The 19468-nt window shown below is 45.0% G+C and overlaps 1 protein-coding gene across 4 annotated transcripts in view; it reads right to left on the bottom strand.

Annotated features, from left to right (window-relative positions):
- Positions 1-2304: 2304 nt before the first annotated feature.
- LOC133540068 (triple functional domain protein-like) overlaps positions 2305-19468 on the bottom strand; it is a 212868-nt gene continuing 195704 nt past the window's right edge. For all 4 annotated transcript variants that reach the window (XM_061882552.1, XM_061882551.1, XM_061882554.1 and 1 more), the window contains 4 exons: positions 17238-17316; positions 16970-17170; positions 15322-15460; positions 2305-3615 (listed from right to left, as the gene is read on the bottom strand). In XM_061882552.1, coding sequence (XP_061738536.1) covers positions 3067-3615; positions 15322-15460; positions 16970-17170; positions 17238-17316 — 968 coding nt within the window. In that variant the 3' untranslated portion in view covers positions 2305-3066. The remainder of the gene's footprint in view (positions 3616-15321; positions 15461-16969; positions 17171-17237; positions 17317-19468) is intronic.

The raw sequence follows: 19468 nt of genomic DNA, 5'->3' as shown, positions 1-19468 counted from the left end.
GCTGCACAAACCACAACGACATCCTCGGTAGAGCCCACATAAGGGCAAGGAAAAACTGACACCCAGTGGGACGTCACTGACAGTGACAATGATGACTGGGAGAAACCTTGGAGAGGACCGAGAGCAATAGATGTCGAGCGGGTCTAACATGATATTGTGAAAGTCCAGTCCATAGTGGATCTAACATAACCGTGAGAGTCCATTATTATTAATACTTAAAGGCCTACTGAAAGCCACTACTAGCGACCACACAGTCTGATAGTTTATATATCAATGATGAAATATTAACATTGCAACACATGCCAATACGGCCTTTTTAGTTTACTAAATTGCAATTTTAAATTTCCTGCGAGTTTCTTGTTGAAAACGTCACGGAATGATGACGCTGCACCAAACATGGCTCTGTTCATGGCGTAACTACACAGTATTTTGGACATCTGTGTTGCTGAATCTTTTGCAATTTGTTCAATTAATAATGGAGACGTCAAAGAAGAATGCTGTTGGTGGAAAGCGGTGGATTCCAGCTGTCTTTAGCACCGAGACACAGCCGGTGTTTCTTTGTTTGTTGTGAAGCGGAGCTGTCAAACAAACGTGTTTTATCTACGTCAACCAGCATGTTTTTGGATGGGGAAATTGTGATGTATATCTTACCGGAGACATCATTGGATTATTCGTCGTCCTGCAGCAGCTGTCATGTCAAAAAAAGGCAGCTGTGAGCTTGGCTCCTCGGCTTCTCTCCGAGACACCGGCGTGTTCACAGCAGCCATCCGACCTCCAGGTATGTCTTTCCAATCTTTACAATCTCACTAAAACACTATTAAAACAATAAGCAGATAAGGGATCTTCCAGAATTATCCTAGTAAATGTGTCTAAAAACAAACTGATCGTTCACAATGCAATTGCCTTTTTTTTTTTTTTTTACTTTATTATTTTATTTTTTTTAAACAAAAAATATGTTATTTTCCACTCATCATTTCCATTTTTCATATATTTTTGAAAAAGCTCCAGAGAGCCACTAGGGCGGCGCTAAAGAGCCGCATGCAGCACCAGAGCCGCGGGTTGCCGACCCCTGGTCTAGTGTGTGAATGTTGTCTGTCTGTGTTGGCCCTGTGATCAGGTAGTGACTTGTCCAGGGTGTACCTCGCCTTTCGCCCCAATGCAGCTGAGATAGGCTCCAGCGCCCCCCTGAACAGGACAAGCAGTAGTAAATGGATGGATATATATATATATATATGTGTGTGTGTGTGTGTATATATATATATATATATATATATATATATATATATATATATATATATATATATATATACATATATATAATATCGTATAAAGAAATGTATTTAAAGACAACTTCGTATGGTTTCCTGCTGGCTCCACTATGGACGGGACTCTCGCTACTATATCAGATCCACTTTGGACTGGACTCTCACCGTTATGTTAGATCCACTATGGACGGGACTCTCGCTACTATATTAGATCCACTTTGGACTGGACTCTCACCGTTATGTTAGATCCACTATGGACGGGACTCTCGCTGTTATATCAGATCCACTTTGGACTGGACTCTCACCGTTATGTTAGATCCACTATGGACGGGACTCTCGCTACTATATCAGATCCACTTTGGACTGGACTCTCACCGTTATGTTAGATCCACTATGGACGGGACTCGCGCTACTATATTAGATCCACTTTGGACTGGACTCTCACCGTTATGTTAGATCCACTATGGACTGGACTCTCACCGTTATGTTAGATCCACTTTGGACTGGACTCTCACCGTTATATTAGATCCACTTTGGACTGGACTCTCACCATTATGTTAGATCCACTATGGACGGGACTCTCGCTACTATATCAGATCCACTTTGGACTGGACTCTCACCGTTATGTTAGATCCACTATGGATTGGACTTTCACAATATCATGTTAGACCCGTTCGACATCCATTTCTTTCGGTCCCCTGGAGGGGGGTTGCCACATATGCGGTCCTCTCCAAGGTTTCTCATAGTCATCATTGTCACCGACGTCCCATTGGGGGTGAGTTTTTCCTACTGAGGATGACGTTGTGGTTTGTGCAGCCCTTTGAGACACTTGTGATTTAGGACTATATAGATAAACATTGATTGATTGATGATGTATGACAGGTTACAAAGCATATAAGTATACATATTTTAGATGATTATATAGACATTTTTCTTCCTTTTTTAGTGGTTTTGTTTGATTTGAATGCGTTTTCGACAGCTGTGATAACATCTGCATGAATAACACTGCATTCAGTCTTGTTGAAGGACAAAGTTGGGCTCGTGTGTCCAATATGTTTAATCTTCAAATAACTGATGGAAAAAAAAAAAGAGAATATCTACAAGAGAAATATGATCTGTACAAAGAAATATACATGCAAAAAAAGTACAAAACAAAAGCAAGGTAACAAAAAAAAACCGAGGCATCCATTTTATTTTTTAGGAATAACCTCAGCACACAAAAAATAAATAAAATACACATTTTTCATGAAAAGGGAAGGAATTGTCTTCCAGCAATAACGAATTTGGCAACAAAATAACATACAAGATTAAACTTCAGCGCCGATCTTTCGACTTTTTGAAGGTGTCTCCTTGGGACTGGTAAACAATATTCCACAAAGCGTGTGTGAAACCTGATGAACAACTTTGGTAGACGGACGTGGCGTGGAAATGAAATGATGGCGGCCGCAAACACCGCCGGCGCCGAGTCCGCCATGACAGCAGTTCTTAAATAGTTGCATAAAAAGATTAAAGCTGCAACATTTGCACGGAGGACAAACATTTACAGCGACCTCCGAGGTCGGCCCCGCCAAGGCAGTAGAAGTCTTTGTACAAGGTAAGGCTGCGCCGCGCACGCACACACACGCACACACACGCACACACACACACACACACACACACACACACACACTTTTGTTCATGTCCAAGCTAAGAGCGGTGGTAAGAAAGTGTGTAAAAGAGCAAGTGGTTGTAGTAAAAGCAGCAAGCAGCAGTGGACCACGAAGGATCACATGATCAAGGAGGATGAGTCGCACGTCCTTCTTCACACCCGACGCTGCAGGCCACTCGGAGTCAAAGTCTGCACTCCGAGGGGCCGAGCGTCCGTCTGATGTTTCCTGCGCTCGATGAAGGCCACCAGACGAGAAGTGTCCAGGCAGCGCTCGGACGGCGAGCGGTCGTCGGCGGCCTGGAGCCACGCCTCCTGCAGACAGAGCCCCGACGGCGGCCTCTTGGCCCGGTCGGCGGTCAGCAGCAAACACACAAAGTGGCGTGCGGCCTGACTGACGCCGTGAAAGTAATCCGCGGGGAAGCTGAAGTCCTGGCGGCAGATGTTCACGCACGTCTCCTCCGCGCTCTCGTCCAGGAAGGGCGAGGCGCCGCTCAGCAGCACGTAGGCCACCACGCCCGCGCTCCACACGTCGGACGCGGGCGACACCGGCTCGCCCAGAACCAACTCCGGGGACGCGAACTCGGGGCTGCCCAGCAAGGGGTGGACGTAGGGGGCGCTGTTCAGCTGCACCGCGTCGCCCAGGTCGGCCACTTTCACGCACGGATGGGCGATGGAACTGTGAGCCACCAGCAGGTTCTCAGGCTGCACACAAACACACAACACACAACACAACACAACAACACGTATTAGGGATCTAACAACTGTGAGCCACCAGCAGGTTCTCAGGCTGGACACAAACACACAACACACAACACAACACAACAACACGTATTAGGGATCTAACAACTGTGAGCCACCAGCAGGTTCTCAGGCTGCACACAAACACAAACACAAACACACAACAACACGTATTTGGGATCTAACAACTGTGAGCCACCAGCAGGTTCTCAGGCTGCACACAAACACAAACACACAACACAACACAACAACATGTATTAGGGATCTAACAACTGTGAGCCACCAGCAGGTTTTCAGGCTGCACACAAACACACAACAACACACAACACAACAACACATATTAGAGATCTAACAACTGTGAGCCACCAGCAGGTTCTCAGGCTGCACACAAACACACAACAACACATTTTAGGGATCTAACAACTGTGAGCCACCAGCAGGTTCTCAGGCTGCACACAAACACACAACACAACACAACAACACGTATTAGGGATCTAACAACTGTGAGCCACCAGCAGGTTCTCAGGCTGGACACAAACACACAACAACACATATTAGGGATCTAACAACTGTGAGGTTTTCAGGCTGGACACAAACACGCAACACAACACAACACATATGAGGGATCTAACAACTGTGAGCCACTAGCAGGTTCTCAGGCTGGACACAAACACACAACACAACACAACACAACACATCACAACACAACACGTATGAGGGATCTAACAACTGTGAGCCACCAGCAGGTTTTCAGGCTGGACACAAACACACAACACAACACAACACATATTAGGGATCTAACAACTGTGAGGTTTTCAGGCTGGACACAAACACACAACACAACACATAAGAGGGATCTAACAACTGTGAGCCACCAGCAGGTTCTCAGGCTGGACACAAACACACAACACAACACAACAACACGTATTAGGGATCTAACAACTGTGAGCCACCAGCAGGTTCTCAGGCTGCACACAAACACACAACAACACATTTTAGGGATCTAACAACTGTGAGCCACCAGCAGGTTCTCAGGCTGCACACAAACACAAACACACAACACAACACAACAACATGTATTAGGGATCTAACAACTGTGAGCCACCAGCAGGTTTTCAGGCTGCACACAAACACACAACAACACACAACACAACAACACATATTAGAGATCTAACAACTGTGAGCCACCAGCAGGTTCTCAGGCTGCACACAAACACACAACACAACACAACAACACGTATTAGGGATCTAACAACTGTGAGCCACCAGCAGGTTCTCAGGCTGCACACAAACACACAACACAACACATATTAGGGATCTAACAACTGTGAGAAACCAGCAGGTTCTCAGGCTGCACACAAACACACAACACAACACATATTAGGGATCTAACAACTGTGCGCCACCAGCAGGTTCTCAGGCTACACACAACACAACACAACACATATTAGGGATCTAACAACAGTGCGCCACCAGCAGGTTCTCAGGCTGGACACAAACACAAAACACAACACAACACAACACATATGAGGGATCTAACAATTGTGAGCCACCAGCAGGTTCTCAGGCTGCACACAAACACACAACAACACACAACACAACAACACATATTAGAGATCTAACAACTGTGAGCCACCAGCAGGTTCTCAGGCTGGACACAAACACACAACAACACATATTAGGGATCTAACAACTGTGAGGTTTTCAGGCTGGACACAAACACACAACACAACACAACACAACACATATGAGGGATCTAACAATTGTGAGCCACCAGCAGGTTCTCAGGCTGGACACAAACACACAACACAACAACACATATTAGGGATCTAACAACTGTGAGCCACCAGCAGGTTCTCAGGCTGCACACAAACACACAACACAACACAACAACACGTATTAGGGATCTAACAACTGTGAGCCACCAGCAGGTTCTCAGGCTGCACACAAACACACAACACAACACAACAACACGTATTAGGGATCTAACAACTGTGAGCCACCAGCAGGTTCTCAGGCTGCACACAAACACACAACAACACATTTTAGGGATCTAACAACTGTGAGCCACTAGCAGGTTCCCAGGCTGGACACAAACACACAACACAACACAACACAACACAACACATATGAGGGATCTAACAACTGTGAGCCACCAGCAGGTTCTCAGGCTGCACACAAACACACAACAACACATTTTAGGGATCTAACAACTGTGAGCCACCAGCAGGTTCTCAGGCTGCACACAAACACACAACACAACACAACACAACACATAAGAGGGATCTAACAACTGTGAGCCACCAGCAGGTTCTCAGGCTGGACACAAACACACAACACAACACAACAACACATATTAGGGCTCTAACAACTGTGAGCCACCAGCAGGTTCTCAGGCTGCACACAAACACACAACACAACACAACAACACATATTAGGGATCTAACAACTGTGAGCCACCAGCAGGTTCTCAGACTGGACACAAACACACAACACAACACAACACATATTAGGGATCTAACAACTGTGAGCCACCAGCAGGTTCTCAGGCTGCACACAAACACACAACACAACAACACATATTAGGGATCTAACAACTGTGAGCCACCAGCAGGTTCTCAGGCTGCACACAAACACACAACACAACACATATGAGGGATCTAACAACTGTGAGCCACCAGCAGGTTCTCAGGCTGGACACAAACACACAACACAACAACACATATTAGGGATCTAACAACTGTGAGCCACCAGCAGGTTCTCAGGCTGCACACAAACACACAACACAACACAACACAACACATATTAGGGATCTAACAACTGTGAGCCACCAGCAGGTTCTCAGGCTGCACACAAACACACAACACAACACAACAACACGTATTAGGGATCTAACAACTGTGAGCCACCAGCAGGTTCTCAGGCTGCACACAAACACACAACAACACATTTTAGGGATCTAACAACTGTGAGCCACTAGCAGGTTCCCAGGCTGGACACAAACACACAACACAACACAACACAACACAACACATATGAGGGATCTAACAACTGTGAGCCACCAGCAGGTTCTCAGGCTGCACACAAACACACAACAACACATTTTAGGGATCTAACAACTGTGAGCCACCAGCAGGTTCTCAGGCTGCACACAAACACACAACACAACACAACACAACACATAAGAGGGATCTAACAACTGTGAGCCACCAGCAGGTTCTCAGGCTGGACACAAACACACAACACAACACAACAACACATATTAGGGCTCTAACAACTGTGAGCCACCAGCAGGTTCTCAGGCTGCACACAAACACACAACACAACACAACAACACATATTAGGGATCTAACAACTGTGAGCCACCAGCAGGTTCTCAGACTGGACACAAACACACAACACAACACAACACATATTAGGGATCTAACAACTGTGAGCCACCAGCAGGTTCTCAGGCTGCACACAAACACACAACACAACAACACATATTAGGGATCTAACAACTGTGAGCCACCAGCAGGTTCTCAGGCTGCACACAAACACACAACACAACACATATGAGGGATCTAACAACTGTGAGCCACCAGCAGGTTCTCAGGCTGGACACAAACACACAACAACACATATTAGGGATCTAACAACTGTGAGGTTTTCAGGCTGGACACAAACACACAACACAACACATATGAGGGATCTAACAACTGTGAGGTTTTCAGGCTGGACACAAACACACAACACAACACATATGAGGGATCTAACAACTGTGAGCCACTAGCAGGTTCTCAGGCTGGACACAAACACACAACACAACACAACAACACATATTAGAGATCTAACAACTGTGAGCCACCAGCAGGTTCTCAGGCTGCACACAAACACACAACAACACATTTTAGGGATCTAACAACTGTGAGCGACCAGCAGGTTCTCAGGCTGCACACAAACACACAACACAACACAACAACACGTATTAGGGATCTAACAACTGTGAGCCACCAGCAGGTTCTCAGGCTGCACACAAACACACAACACAACACAACAACACGTATTAGGGATCTAACAACTGTGAGCCACCAGCAGGTTCTCAGGCTGCACACAAACACACAACAACACATTTTAGGGATCTAACAACTGTGAGCCACTAGCAGGTTCCCAGGCTGGACACAAACACACAACACAACACAACACAACACAACACATATGAGGGATCTAACAACTGTGAGCCACCAGCAGGTTCTCAGGCTGCACACAAACACACAACAACACATTTTAGGGATCTAACAACTGTGAGCCACCAGCAGGTTCTCAGGCTGCACACAAACACACAACACAACACAACACAACACATAAGAGGGATCTAACAACTGTGAGCCACCAGCAGGTTCTCAGGCTGGACACAAACACACAACACAACACAACAACACATATTAGGGCTCTAACAACTGTGAGCCACCAGCAGGTTCTCAGGCTGCACACAAACACACAACACAACAACACATATTAGGGCTCTAACAACTGTGAGCCACCAGCAGGTTCTCAGGCTGGACACAAACACACAACACAACAAAAGTATATTCATACACCAACCTTTTTGAAACCAAGAGCTACTTCTTGGGTACTGATTAATGCGAAGGGCTACCAGTTTGATACACACTTAAATAAATTGCCAAAAATAGCCAATTTGCTCAATTTACCTTTAATAAATAAATCTATACATTAAAAAAAATGGCTATTTCTTTCTGTCATTCTGTCGTACATTTTGTTTCCTTTCACGGAAGGTTTTTTGTAGAGAATAAATAATGAAAAAAACACAACACAACATATTAGGGATCTAAAAACTGTGAGCCACCAGCAGGTTTTCAGGCTGCACACAAACACACAACAACACACAACACAACAACACATTTTAGGGATCTAAGAACTGTGAGCCACCAGCAGGTTTTCAGGCTGGACACAAACACACAACACAACACAACACAACACATATTAGGGATCTAACAACTGTGAGCCACCAGCAGGTTCCCAGGCTGGACACAAACACACAACACAACACAACACAACACATATGAGGGATCTAACGACTGTGAGCCACCAGCAGGTTCTCAGGCTGGACACAAACACACAACACAACACAACACAACACATATGAGGGATCTAACAACTGTGAGCCACCAGCAGGTTCTCAGGCTGGACACAAACACACAACACAACACAACACAACACATATGAGGGATCTAACAACTGTGAGCCACCAGCAGGTTCTCAGGCTGCACACAAACACACAACACAACACATATTAGGGATCTAACAATTGTGAGGTTTTCAGGCTGGAAACAAACACACAACACAACACAACAACACATATTAGGGATCTAACAACTGTGAGCCACCAGCAGGTACTCAGGCTGGACACAAACACACAACACAACACAACAACACATATTAGGGATCTAACAACTGTGAGCCACCAGCAGGTTCTCAGGCTGGACACAAACACACAACACAACACAACAACACATATGAGGGATCTAACAACTGTGAGCCACCAGCAGGTTCCCAGGCTGGACACAAACACACAACACAACACATAAGAGGGATCTAACAACTGTGAGCCACCAGCAGGTACTCAGGCTGGACACAAACACACAACACAACACAACAACACATATTAGGGATCTAACAACTGTGAGCCACCAGCAGGTTCCCAGGCTGGACACAAACACACAACACAACACATAAGAGGGATCTAACAACTGTGAGCCACCAGCAGGTTCTCAGGCTGGACACAAACACACAACACAACACAACAACACATATTAGGGCTCTAACAACTGTGAGCCACCAGCAGGTTCTCAGGCTGGACACAAACACACAACACAACACATATTAGGGATCTAACAACTGTGAGAAACCAGCAGGTTTTCAGGCTGCACACAAACACACAACACAACACAACACATATTAGGGATCTAACAACTGTGCGCCACCAGCAGGTTCTCAGGCTACACACAACACAACACAACACATATTAGGGATCTAACAACAGTGCGCCACCAGCAGGTTCTCAGGCTGGACACAAACACAAAACACAACACAACACAACACATATGAGGGATCTAACAATTGTGAGCCACCAGCAGGTTCTCAGGCTGCACACAAACACACAACAACACACAACACAACAACACATATTAGAGATCTAACAACTGTGAGCCACCAGCAGGTTCTCAGGCTGCACACAAACACACAACAACACATTTTAGGGATCTAACAACTGTGAGCGACCAGCAGGTTCTCAGGCTGCACACAAACACACAACAACACATATTAGGGATCTAACAACTGTGAGGTTTTCAGGCTGGACACAAACACACAACACAACACAACACAACACATATGAGGGATCTAACAACTGTGAGCCACTAGCAGGTTCTCAGGCTGGACACAAACACACAACACAACACAACACATCACAACACAACACATATGAGGGATCTAACAACTGTGAGCCACCAGCAGGTTTTCAGGCTGGACACAAACACACAACACAACACAACACATATTAGGGATCTAACAACTGTGAGGTTTTCAGGCTGGACACAAACACACAACACAACACAACACATATGAGGGATCTAACAATTGTGAGCCACCAGCAGGTTCTCAGGCTGGACACAAACACACAACACAACACAACAACACATATTAGGGATCTAACAACTGTGAGCCACCAGCAGGTTCTCAGGCTGCACACAAACACACAACAACACATATTAGAGATCTAACAACTGTGAGCCACCAGCAGGTTCTCAGGCTGCACACAAACACACAACACAACACAACAACACGTATTAGGGATCTAACAACTGTGAGCCACCAGCAGGTTCTCAGGCTGGACACAAACACACAACAACACATATTAGGGATCTAACAACTGTGAGGTTTTCAGGCTGGACACAAACACACAACACAACACAACACAACACAACACATATGAGGGATCTAACAACTGTGAGCCACTAGCAGGTTCCCAGGCTGGACACAAACACACAACACAACACAACACAACAACACATATGAGGGATCTAACAACTGTGAGCCACCAGCAGGTTCTCAGGCTGGACACAAACACACAACAACACATATGAGGGATCTAACAACTGTGAGGTTTTCAGGCTGGACACAAACACACAACACAACACAACACAACACATATTAGGGATCTAACAATTGTGAGCCACCAGCAGGTTCCCAGGCTGGACACAAACACACAACACAACACAACACATCACAACACAACACATATGAGGGATCTAACAACTGTGAGCCACCAGCAGGTTCTCAGGCTGCACACAAACACACAACACAACACAACAACACGTATTAGGGATCTAACAACTGTGAGCCACCAGCAGGTTCTCAGGCTGTACACAAACACACAACACAACACAACACAGCACAACAACACATATTAGGGATCTAACAACTGTGAGCCACCAGCAGGTTCTCAGGCTGGACACAAACACACAACACAACACAACAACACATATTAGGGATCTAACAACTGTGAACCACCAGCAGGTTCTCAGGCTGGACACAAACACACAACACAACACAACAACACATATTAGGGATCTAACAACTGTGAGCCACCAGCAGGTTCTCAGGCTGGACACAAACACACAACACAACACAACAACACATATGAGGGATCTAACAACTGTGAGCCACCAGCAGGTTCTCAGGCTGGACACAAACACACAACACAACACAACAACACATATTAGGGCTCTAACAACTGTGAGCCACCAGCAGGTTCTCAGGCTGGACACAAACACACAACACAACACAATAACACATATTAGGGATCTAACAACTGTGAGCCACCAGCAGGTTCTCAGGCTGCACACAAACACACAACACAACACAACACAACACATATTAGGGATCTAACAACTGTGAGCCACAACACAACACAACACAACACATATTAGGGATCTAACAACTGTGAGCCACCAGCAGGTTATCAGGCTGGACACAAACACACAACACAACACAACACATATTAGGGATCTAACAACTGTGAGCCACCAGCAGGTTATCAGGCTGGACACAAACACACAACAACACATGACCACACACACAACTTGACCACACACACACAAAAGTATATTCATACACACATGACTCTAGAACCGGGGTCACCAACCTTTTTGAAACCAAGAGCTACTTCTTGGGTACTGATTAATGTGAAGGGCTACCAGTTTGATACACACTTAAATAAATTGCCAAAAATAGCCAATTTGCTCAATTTACCTTTAATAAATAAATCTATATATATTAAAAAATGGGTATTTCTGTCTGTCATTCCATCGTACATTTTTTTCCTTTTACGGAAGGTTTTTTGTAGAGAATAAATGATGAAAAAACACTTAATTGAGGAGAAAACACGAAAAAAATGAAAATCCAATTTTGAAACATAGTTTATATTCAATATCGACTCTTTAAAATTCAAAATTCTACCGAAAAAAAAGGAGAGAAAAACTAGCTAATTCTAATCTTTTTGAAACAATTAAAAAAAAAAAGAATTAATGGAACATCATTAGTTATTTTTCCTGATTAAGATTAATGTTAGAATTTTGATGACATGTTTTAAATAGGTTAAAATCCAATCTGCACTTTGTTAGAATATATAACAAATTGGACCAAGCTATATTTCTAACAAAGACAAATCATTATTTCTTCTAGATTTTCCAGAACAAAAATTTGAAAAGAAATTCAAAAGACTTTGAAATCAGATTTAAATTTGATTCTACAGATTTTCTAGATTTGCCAGAATAATTTTTCGGAATTTTAATCATAATAAATTTGAAGAAATATTTCACAAAAATTCTTCGTCGAAAAAACAGAAGCTAAAATGAAGAATTAAATTAAAATGTATTTATTAGTCTTTACAATAAAAATTAAAAAAATTACTTGAACATTGATTTAAATTGTCAGGAAAGAAGAGGAAGGAATTTAAAAGGTAAAAAGGTATATGTGTTTAAAAATCCTAAAATCCTTTTTAAGGTTGTATTTTTTCTCTAAAATTGTCTTTCTGAAAGTTATAAGAAGCAAAGTAAAAAAATAAATGAATTTATTTAAACAAGTGAAGACCAAGTCTTTAAAATATTTTCTTGGATTTTCAGTTTTGTCTCTCTTAGAATTAAAAATGTCGAGCAAAGCAAGACCAGCTTGCTAGTAAATAAATAGTATTTTAAAAATAAAGGCAGCTCACTGGTAAGTGCTGCTATTTGAGCTATTTTTAGAACAGGCCTGCGGGCGACTCATCTGGTCCTTACGGGCGACCTGGAGCCCACGGGCACCGCCTTGGTGACCCCTGCTTGTTACCTCTATAGAATTGTACCCTAAAAACATTAAAAAAACAATGTACAAGTTGTATTATGTGTACATTGTATTTGTATTTATAGCAAGCTCAAAAAAACCCCAGTAGCACTAAGTCCTACTACGTGTTAGCCCGTCATCTACAGAGGCTTACTTTTATTATTAGTCAGCTCATTAATTGTCCCGACACATCTTTATCACCTCTGGTACAAATATTGTCCGACAGCGACATCATCAGCAGGAATCCTCCACACTAGTTCGTTAAAAAAAGCTTGATGAAGTAGAAATGACTTGGCCAACAATGTTATCTATGACAAACAAGAACCTTGCTGACTTATGCTGTCCTTAAGTTGAAGTGGCGTGACAATTGTAATGGGGTTGCCATCTAGTGGTCACAAAAACTCCTCAAGTTAAGCTCATGAGGCAGTAAGTTGAATGATGCGGACACGTTTGTTACTGGATACTTAATATGTGTAAGTCATAAGCAATTTTCTGATTGGATATTTGTTTATATTGACTAATGTGCCATTCAAGAATTATTACGTACGTCAAGTGTGTGTGCTTAGCTGTTGTGTAGCTGCTAGTAGCCAATAGACTAGCATGTTTACCTTTTGTAAAAGACTAATGGAGTAAAATAGAGCATTTAGATGCTAACTGGCTTTGTAAACATTTTACAAGCTGATTGTTTTGTGGCTCATGTTCCACCAATCAGACGCCAGCAATACGATAATGTTCCACCAATCAGACGCCAGCAATACGATAAAGTTCCACCAATCAGACGCCAGCAATACAATAAAGTTCCACCAATCAGACGCCAGCAATACAATAAAGTTCCACCAATCAGACCCCAGCAATACAATAATGTTCCACCAATCAGACGCCAGCAAAACAATAATGTTCCACCAATCAGACGCCGCCAATACAATAATGTTTCACCAATCAGACGCCAGCAATACAATAATGTTCCACCAATCAGACGCCAGCAGTACAATAATGTTCCACCAATCAGATGCCAGCAGTACAATAATGTTCCACCAATCAGACGCCGCCAATACAATAATGTTCCACCAATCAGACGCCAGCAGTACAATAATGTTCCACCAATCAGACGCCAGCAGTACAATAATGTTCCACCTATCAGGCGCCAGCAATACAATAATGTTCCACCAATCAGACGCCAGCAGTACAATAATGTTCCACCTATCAGACGCCAGCAATACAATAATGTTCCACCAATCAGATGCCAGCAATACAATGTTCCACCAATCAGACGCCAGCATTACAATAATGTTCCACCAATCAGACGCAAGCCATACAGTAATGTTCCACCAATCAGACGCCAGCAATACAATAATGTTCCACCAATCAGACGCAAGCCATACAGTAATGTTCCACCAATCAGACGCCAGCAATACAATAATGTTCCACCAATCAGACGCCAGCAATACAATAATGTTCCACCAATCAGACGCCAGCAATACAATAATGTTCCACCAATCAGACGCCAGCAATACAATAAAGTTCCACCAATCAGACGCCAGCAATACAATAATGTTCCACCACACAGATGCCAGCAATACAATAATGTTCCACCAATCAGACGCCAGCAATACAATAATGTTCCACCAATCAGACGCCAGCAATACAATAATGTTCCACCAATCAGACGCCAGCAATACAATAATGTTCCACCAATCAGACGCCAGCAATACAATAATGTTCCACCACACAGATGCCAGCAATACAATAATGTTCCACCAATCAGACGCCAGCAATACAATAATGTTCCACCACACAGATGCCAGCAATGCAATAATGTTCCACCAATCAGACGCCAGCAATACAATAATGTTCCACCAATCAGACGCCAGCAATACAATAAAGTTCCACCAATCAGACGCCAGCAATACAATAATGTTCCACCAATCAGACGCCAGCAATACAATAATGTTCCACCAATCAGACGCCAGCAATACAATAATGTTCCACCAATCAGACGCCAGCAATACAATAAAGTTCCACCAATCAGACGCCAGCAATACAATGTTCCACCAATCAGACGCCAGCAATACAAACTTCACTTTTTGTTCCAATTAATCAAGAATCTGACTTTAGTTGTTTTATAATGTCATGACATTTTTGTCATGTATTTGTCTTCTGGCCATTGTTGTGTTTTCACTCTCTGATTCCAACTGATGAATCCTGGTCATGTGACCTTCTGGGACCAGTCCCGTCTGTTCAGAGTGTCCAAGTGAACAATGGCTGAATTGACTCTTTTCGGCCTACCTTGATGTCCAGATGTACGATCCTGCTGTTGTGCAAGTAGTGTAAAGCATCTAAAAGGTCCCGCAGGTAAGACGCCACCTTCTCCTCCGTCAGATTGCCCCAGCTCACGATGTAGTCCAGCAGACGACCTTGGTCAGCCCTGGAACATCATCAACACCGGCCTTCAAACTAGACTTACACACCTGTGTGTGTGTGTGTGTGTGTGTGTGTGTGCGTGCGTGCGTGCGTGCGTGTGTGTGTGTGTGCGTGGATGCACATCTCCAGGACCAGGACAAAGCTGCTGGGGGTCTCGTAGGTGTGTGTATGACTGTCTGTCTGTCTGTGTGTGTGTGTGTGTGTGTGTGTGTGCGTGCGTGCCTGTGTGTGTGTGTGTGGATGCACATCTCCAGGACCAGGACAAAGCTGCTGGGGGTCTCGTAGGTGTGTGTGTCTGACTGTGTGTGTGTGTGTGTGTCTCCGTCTAAGTGTGTGTGCGTGTGTCTGTGTGTGGACGCACATCTCCAGGACCAGGACAAAGCTGCTGGGGGTCCCGTAGGTGTGTGTGTGTCTGTCCGTCTGTGTGTGTGTGCGTGTGTCTCCGTCTAAGTGTGTGTGTGTGTGTGTGTGTCTCCGTCTAAGTGTGTGTGTACGCACATCCCCAGGACCAGGACAAAGCTGCCGGGGTTCTCGTAAGGTGTGTGTGTGTGTGTGTGTGCACGCACATCTCCAGGACCAGGACAAAGCTGCTGGGGGTCCCGTGTGTGTGTGTGTGTGTGTGTGTGTGTGTGTACGCACAACTCCAGGACCAGGACAAAGCTCCCGGGGGTCTCGTAAGTGTAGGTGTGTGTGTGTCTGTGTGTACGCACATCCCCAGGACCAGGACAAAGCTGCCAGGGTTTTCGTAGGTGTGTGTCTGTGTGTGTGTGTGTGTGTGTGCACACACAACTCCAGGACCAGGACAAAGCTGCCGGGGGTCTCGTAAGTGTAGGTGTGTGTGTGTGTGTGTGTGTGTACGCACATCTCCAGGACCAGGACAAAGCTGCCGGGGGTCTCGTAAGTGTAGGTGTGTGTATGTGTGTGTGTGTGTGTGTATACGCACATCTCCAGGACCAGGACAAAGCTGCTGGGGGTCTCGTAGGTGTAAGTGTAGGTGTAAGTGTGTGTATGTGTGTGTGTGTGTGTGTATGCGCACATCTCCAGGACCAGGACAAAGCTGCTGGGGGTCTCGTAGGTGTAAGTGTAGGTGTAAGTGTGTGTGTGTGTGTGTGTACGCACATCTCCAGGACCAGGACAAAGCTGCTGGGGGTCTCGTAGGTGTAAGTGTAGGTGTAAGTGTGTGTATGTGTGTGTGTGTACGCACATCTCCAGGACCAGGACAAAGCTGCTGGGGGTCTCGTAGGTGTAAGTGTAAGTGTAAGTGTGTGTATGTGTGTGTGTGTGTGTATACGCACATCTCCAGGACCAGGACAAAGCTGCTGGGGGTCTCGTAGGTGTAAGTGTAGGTGTAAGTGTGTGTATGTGTGTGTGTGTGTGTGTGTGTATACGCACATCTCCAGGACCAGGACAAAGCTGCCGGGGGTCTTTTAGGTGTGTGTGTGTGTGTGTGTGTGTGTGTGTGTGTGTGTGTGTGTGTGTGTGTGTGTGTGTGTGTGTGTGTGTGTGTACGCACATCTCCAGGACCAGGACAAAGCTGCCGGGGGTCTCGTAGGTGTCCACCAGGCTGATGATGTTGGGATGTTGCAGCCTCCGCAGCAGGTTGACTTCCTGCGTGACACGGTCCCGCCGCATCAGCTTCTTGTTCACCTGCTTGACGGCCAGCGTGCGCTTGGTGGCGCGGTGGTCGCAGCGCTTGACCACAGAGAAACGCCCCCTGGTGGACATTACGCAGCATGGTTCATGTCAGGTTGGCATGGCGACGGACAAAGGCTGCCGGTTACCTGCCCAGTTCGAGCACCTCGCTGAAGTGAGAGTCAAAGTTGGCCTTCCAGATCACTCGCACGCCGTCAATGGACACATCTGACACACACACACACGCACGCACACGCACACACATCACTACTTGTGTGTCGCTCAGTACTTGAGTGTTACCAGTTGTGTGTCACCACTTGTGTGAGTACTAGTGTGGTTGTGTGTGAGTACTAGTGTGGTTGTGTGTGAGTACGACTGTGGTTGTGTGTGAGTACTAGTGTGGTTGTGTGTGAGTACTAGTGTAGTTGTGTGTGAGTACTAGTGTGGTTGTGTGTAAGTACTAGTGTGGTTGTGTGTGAGTACTAGTGTGGTTGTGTGTGTGAGTGATACAGCGGTTGTGAGTGAGTACTAGAGTGGTTGTGTGTGAGTACTAGTGTGGTTGTGTGTGAGTACTAGTGTGGTTGTGTGTGAGTACTAGTGTGGTTGTGTGTGAGTACTAGTGTGGTTGTGTGTGAGTGGTGTGGTTGTGTGTGAGTATTAGTGTGGTTGTGTGTAAGTACTAGTGTGGTTGTGTGTGAGTACTAGTGTGGTTGTGTGTAAGTACTAGTGTGGTTGTGTGTGAGTACTAGTGTGGTTGTGTGTAAGTACTAGTGTGGTTGTGAGTGAGTGATACAGCGGTTGTGAGTGAGTACTAGAGTGGTTGTGTGTGAGTACTAGTGTGGTTGTGTGTGAGTACTACAGTGGTTGTGAGTACTACAGTGATGGTGTGTGAGTACTAGTGTGGTTGTGTGTGAGTACTAGTGTGGTTGTGTGTGAGTACTAGTGTGGTTGTGTGTGAGTACTACTGTGGTTGTGTGTGAGTACTACTGTGGTTGTGTGTGAGTACTACTGTGGTTGTGTGAGAGTACTACTGTGGTTGTGTGTGAGTACTACTGTGGTTGTGTGTGAGTACTAGTGTGGTTGTGTGTGAGTACTAGTGTGGTTGTGTGTGAGTAGCGTGGTTGTGTGTGAGTACTAGTGTGGTTGTGTATGAGTACTAGTGTGGTTGTGTGTGAGTACTAGTGTGGTTGTGTGTGAGTACTAGTCTGGTTGTGTGTGAGTACTGGTCTGGTTGTGTGTGAGTACTAGTGTGCTTGTGTGTGAGTACTAGTGTGCTTGTGTGTGAGTACTAGTGTGGTTGTGTGTGAGTACTAGTCTGGTTGTGTGTGAGTACTAGTGTGGTTGTGTGTGAGTACTAGTGTGATTGTGTGTGAGTACTAGTGTGGTTGTGTGTGAGTACTAGTGTGGTTGTGTGTGAGTACTAGTGTGGTTGTGTGTGAGTACTACTGTGGTTGTGTGTGAGTACTACTGTGGTTGTGTGTGAGTACTACTGTGGTTGTGTATGAGTACTAGTGTGGTTGTGTGTGAGTACTAGTGTGGTTGTGTGTGAGTACTAGTCTGGTTGTGTGTGAGTACTAGTCTGGTTGTGTGTGAGTACTACTGTGGTTGTGTGTGAGTACTAGTGTGGTTGTATGTGAGTACTACTGTGGTTGTGTGTGAGTACTACTGTGGTTGTGTGTGAGTACTACTGTGGTTGTGTGTGGGTACTACTGTGGTTGTGTGTGAGTACTAATGTGATTGTGTGTCAGTAGTGTGGTTGTGTATGAGTACTAGTGTGGTTGTGTGTGAGTACTAGTCTGGTTGTGTGTGAGTACTAGTCTGGTTGTGTGTGAGTACTAGTCTGGTTGTGTGTGAGTACTAGTGTGGTTGTGTGTGAGTACTAGTCTGGTTGTGTGTGAGTACTAGTGTGGTTGTGTGTGAGTACTTGTGTGGTTGTGTGTGAGTACTAGTGTGGTTGTGTGTGAGTACTAGAGTGGTTGTGTGTGAGTACTAGTGTGGTTGTGTGTGAGTACTTGTGTGGTTGTGTGTGAGTACTAGTGTGGTTGTGTGTGAGTACTTGTGTGGTTGTGTGTGAGTACTTGTGTGGTTGTGTGTGAGTACTAGTGTGGTTGTGTGTGAGTACTAGAGTGGTTGTGTGTGAGTACTAGTGTGGTTGTGTGTGAGTACTTGTGTGGTTGTGTGTGAGTACTACTGTGGTTGTGTGTGAGTACTTGTGTGGTTGTGTGTGAGTACTAGTGTGGTTGTGTGTGAGTACTAGTGTGGTTGTGTGTGAATACTAGTGTGGGTGTGTGTGTGAGTACTAGTGTGGTTGTGTGTGAGTACTACGGTGGTTGTGTGTGAGTACTAGTGTGGTTGTGTGTGAGTACTAGTGTGGTTGTGT

The sequence above is a fragment of the Nerophis ophidion genome, linkage group LG21 (genome assembly GCF_033978795.1).
Source record: "Nerophis ophidion isolate RoL-2023_Sa linkage group LG21, RoL_Noph_v1.0, whole genome shotgun sequence".
Taxonomy (NCBI): domain Eukaryota; kingdom Metazoa; phylum Chordata; class Actinopteri; order Syngnathiformes; family Syngnathidae; genus Nerophis; species Nerophis ophidion.
The sequence above is the reverse complement of the archived record's forward strand: the minus strand, read 5'-3'. Positions and strand labels throughout refer to the sequence as shown.